Source organism: Zea mays, chromosome 1 (genome assembly GCF_902167145.1).
Source record: "Zea mays cultivar B73 chromosome 1, Zm-B73-REFERENCE-NAM-5.0, whole genome shotgun sequence".
NCBI classification, from domain to species: Eukaryota; Viridiplantae; Streptophyta; class Magnoliopsida; order Poales; family Poaceae; genus Zea; species Zea mays.
The window spans coordinates 82,588,300-82,591,660 of record NC_050096.1 but is presented as its reverse complement, the minus strand read 5'-3'; the positions used below and the strand labels follow the sequence as shown (position 1 = coordinate 82,591,660).

At 50.0% G+C, this 3,361-nt stretch overlaps 1 protein-coding gene across 1 annotated transcript; it reads right to left on the bottom strand.

Moving 5' to 3' along the window:
* Positions 1 to 2,050: 2,050 nt before the first annotated feature.
* Positions 2,051 to 3,113, bottom strand: LOC541841 (glutathione transferase30). The gene has a single exon (NM_001111520.2). The coding sequence runs from the start codon at positions 3,028 to 3,030 to the stop codon at positions 2,335 to 2,337; it is 696 nt and encodes a 231-aa protein (NP_001104990.1). The 5' UTR covers positions 3,031 to 3,113; the 3' UTR covers positions 2,051 to 2,334.
* Positions 3,114 to 3,361: the final 248 nt, after the last annotated feature.

Here is a 3,361-nt window from a genome sequence, read left to right as displayed (position 1 = left end):
GGATCCAGGTCACTTCTGATTACATATTAAGGCAGGAAGGACGTCGGCCACGTTCCAAAAGTGAGGCATCAAACAAATACTTAACCGAAGAAGAATATCTTGAGGTAAATTGTTTTTATCCTAATTCATGTCCAAGTGTTAGTACTAACAATACATTGGATCGAAATAAAGTTTTCAGACTCGGTGCCATGGATGGCATCAAATGAGGCTGGTTGGCGGGCTGTATGCAAATATTGGGCAACAGATGGATTTAAAGGTGTTTCAATGAGAAACAGCTCAAATCGTGGGCATGATGTTCACCACAGATATGGTGGTGATGGCCACGTTCGTTTGGCAAAGCGCATGGTAAGTGTAATTTATGGTCGTGCATATCATGAATCTTCTATGTGTTTATGTTATTTTCTCTTGCTTGTAGGAAGCTAGTTCTGGTGTTACGCCGAGTGATGTTCAGGTTTACCTTAGAGGTCACAGGGGGTCGGATCCTACAAATCCAGAACAGTTGTGTTCTCAGTCAGCTGCTGAGCGTGTGGTGAGACTTTCGCAACTAGTTACAATGCACTTCTATTCTAAGAGTCGAGAAAAATATAACTGCATTATTTATTATTTGTCAGGCCTCATATGGTGCTTCCATGATGTCGGAGCATGGGCAAGACTATGATTGGATGAATCAGCCTATCGATCCTCAGGTTGTGTATGCTAGTGGAGGCGGAAAACCTCATGGACGGTGAGTTTGCTATTATTAATTCGTCGATTTGATCTTTTCTAACATGATGTGTTGCGTGTTTAACTTCTTTCTATTTTTTTCTAGTTACCCCATGTTTGGTAGTGTTATCGACTCGACTCAGGTGAGGCCTGAAAGGTCTCGTCCATCGAGGTCGTCTAGCCGTGGTCCTCGCTCTAGTACCCAAGGAAACGCCGAGCTGATCCGGATGCAGGAAGCTTTGAGGCGGCAGGAGGAGTATAACAAGCAACAACAAGAGTACTGGGCTGCTCAATTTGCACGACAGCAGGAGATGATGCAGGTAATTAGATCCTCGTGAGCCTCTACTATAATTGGAGCACATATTTTCTAATATATCCTCGTAACATAGCTTTCAATTTCTTTCAGCAAATAGCACTAGGGCAACGTCCAGATTTTTCAGCGATGACTATGCCACCTCCTCCACCTATCCCGCAGTTTGTACCGACTCCACAATTTAGTTGGCCCACACCTGCACCTCAGGTTATATTACTTGACTTTTTCTTTTGACGTTGCATAACAAGAATTTAACTACTAACACATTTTTTTGAATGTTGTAGGTCCCTCCAGGAAACTTGCTAACTCCGGGAAATGAGGACTCTGAAGATGCGGTCGCTTCTTTTGTGGACGGTCTTCTAAACAGTGGAGGAGCTAGCGGATCAAATCAACCACATCCATTTGATCAACCTCCTCCATTTGAGTAGCCTGTCTGCTTGTGTTTTTCTCGTACTATGGACTTGTGAACTTGTGGTATTGGGAACTTGTGTTATTGTGAACTTCTGAACATGTGAACTTGTGAACATTGTGAATTTGTGCTTTAACTTGTGAACTTGTGCTTTAACTTGTGAACTTGTGTTATTGTGTGTTTCATGTGGTATTGTATGTGATTCTGGATGAAAACTGGATATTGTGTGCAGATTGAATTTGTGTGATTGTTTGTAAAACAAAAAGCAAACAAATTCTGTTTCTCTGTTTTTTAATTACTTCCGACGGCCGCTTATTTCCGACGGGGCCGTCGGAACTAAGCTGTGACGGCGTCAGGCGCCGGCGGCCGGCCGTCTGCGGGGCCCACCTCGCTTTATTTCCGACGGCGCCACCCTGGCCGTCGGAAATAGGTTTACTTCCGACGGCGCCGTCGGAAACGCTGATACTTCCGACTGGGTATCCCCTACGGCGTTACTTCCGACGGGACCCGTCTTAAGCCGTCGGAAGTAACTACTTCCGACGGTTCAGGACTTATTTCCGACGGTTTAGGCCGTCGGAAACTGGTCGTTTTCCTGTAGTGAAAGCGATTTAGCTGAAACAGATGAGTAATAGAAAGCCCCACGAGCACTTTTATTGGATGGACTTGGATGTATTAAAAAAATACTCCTTCCGATTTTTTTTTTAAATTTGACATTTGTTATTATAAAGTTGAACTATCAAATTAAAAACGGAGGTATTAGAAGAAAGAAGCAAAATTATAGGCAGCTGTTGTACATGTATTCAGCACACCGATTATTGACGGAAGAAGCAAAACTGAGTGATAGACGTATCGACATGAACTGATCATAGGTCGTGCACGGCACGGCACACGTTCATGCGACGAAACACTCTCACTTGGCGTAGTTCATAGCGCGCAGGGTCTGCAGGAACGCGAGCATCTTGTCGAGGTCGTCGGGCACGACGCCCTTGGCCACGTCGGCGGCGCGGAACCGGTCCTCCCACGCGGCCAGCAGCGGCGTCCGGGCCGGGTCGATGAGCCTGCTCCCGATGATCCTGCCGACGGCCCCGAACCAGCCGAGGTACCCGCCGAGAACGGCGTCCACGAACCCGATGTCGTCGCCGCCGAAGAACGGCCTCCCCCTGGAGCAGTCCCGGAACGCGCCCTCCAGCGCGTCGAGCGCCTCGCGGGCGCGCGCCACCGCCGCCGCCCTCTCCTCCTCGTTCGCGCACCTGAACAGCATCCCCAGCCACGCCGACTCCACCTTGTCGTCGATGTACGCGCCCCAGAACCGCGCCACCGCGCGCTCGTAGGGGTCGGCCGGAAGCACGGCCGGCCCCGTCCCCGCCCACACCTCGTCGATGTACTGCAGGATGACCTGGGACTCGTTTATGGCGCGGCCGGCGTGGAGGAGCACCGGCACGCTCTTGTGCACCGGGTTGGATCCCAGGAGGAGCGCGCTCTTGTTGCCGAGGTCCTCCTCCACGTACTCGTACGCCAGGCCCTTCAGGTTGAGCACGATGCGGACCCGGATCACGAACGGGCTCGTCCACACGCCGAGCACCTTCAGGTCGTTGCCTCCCGCCATTGGAAGCTCCAGCTTTCGGCTCTGTTCGACGAGATACACGCGCAGAGGATATATGCAGAGTGTCTGAGGTTTCGGTTCTGTTCTGGCTGTAAGTGTGCGAGGCCAGTGGGCTTTATAAACATGGGAATTGGGAAGCTTCGTTTGAGATTTGCACAGGGCTCTCGATTGCATCTGTACCTGGTCATCTTGACGGGTATGTTCAATGTTGTGGCTCCGCCGCTCCGGTGACTGGAACTTTTGGTCGCTTTATCGATTTCGCCAGCATGGTCGTCACACCTTGCTCGACCCAGGAAAGGTAGCAGCCGCAGCTACCAAGATCATGGACGAAACT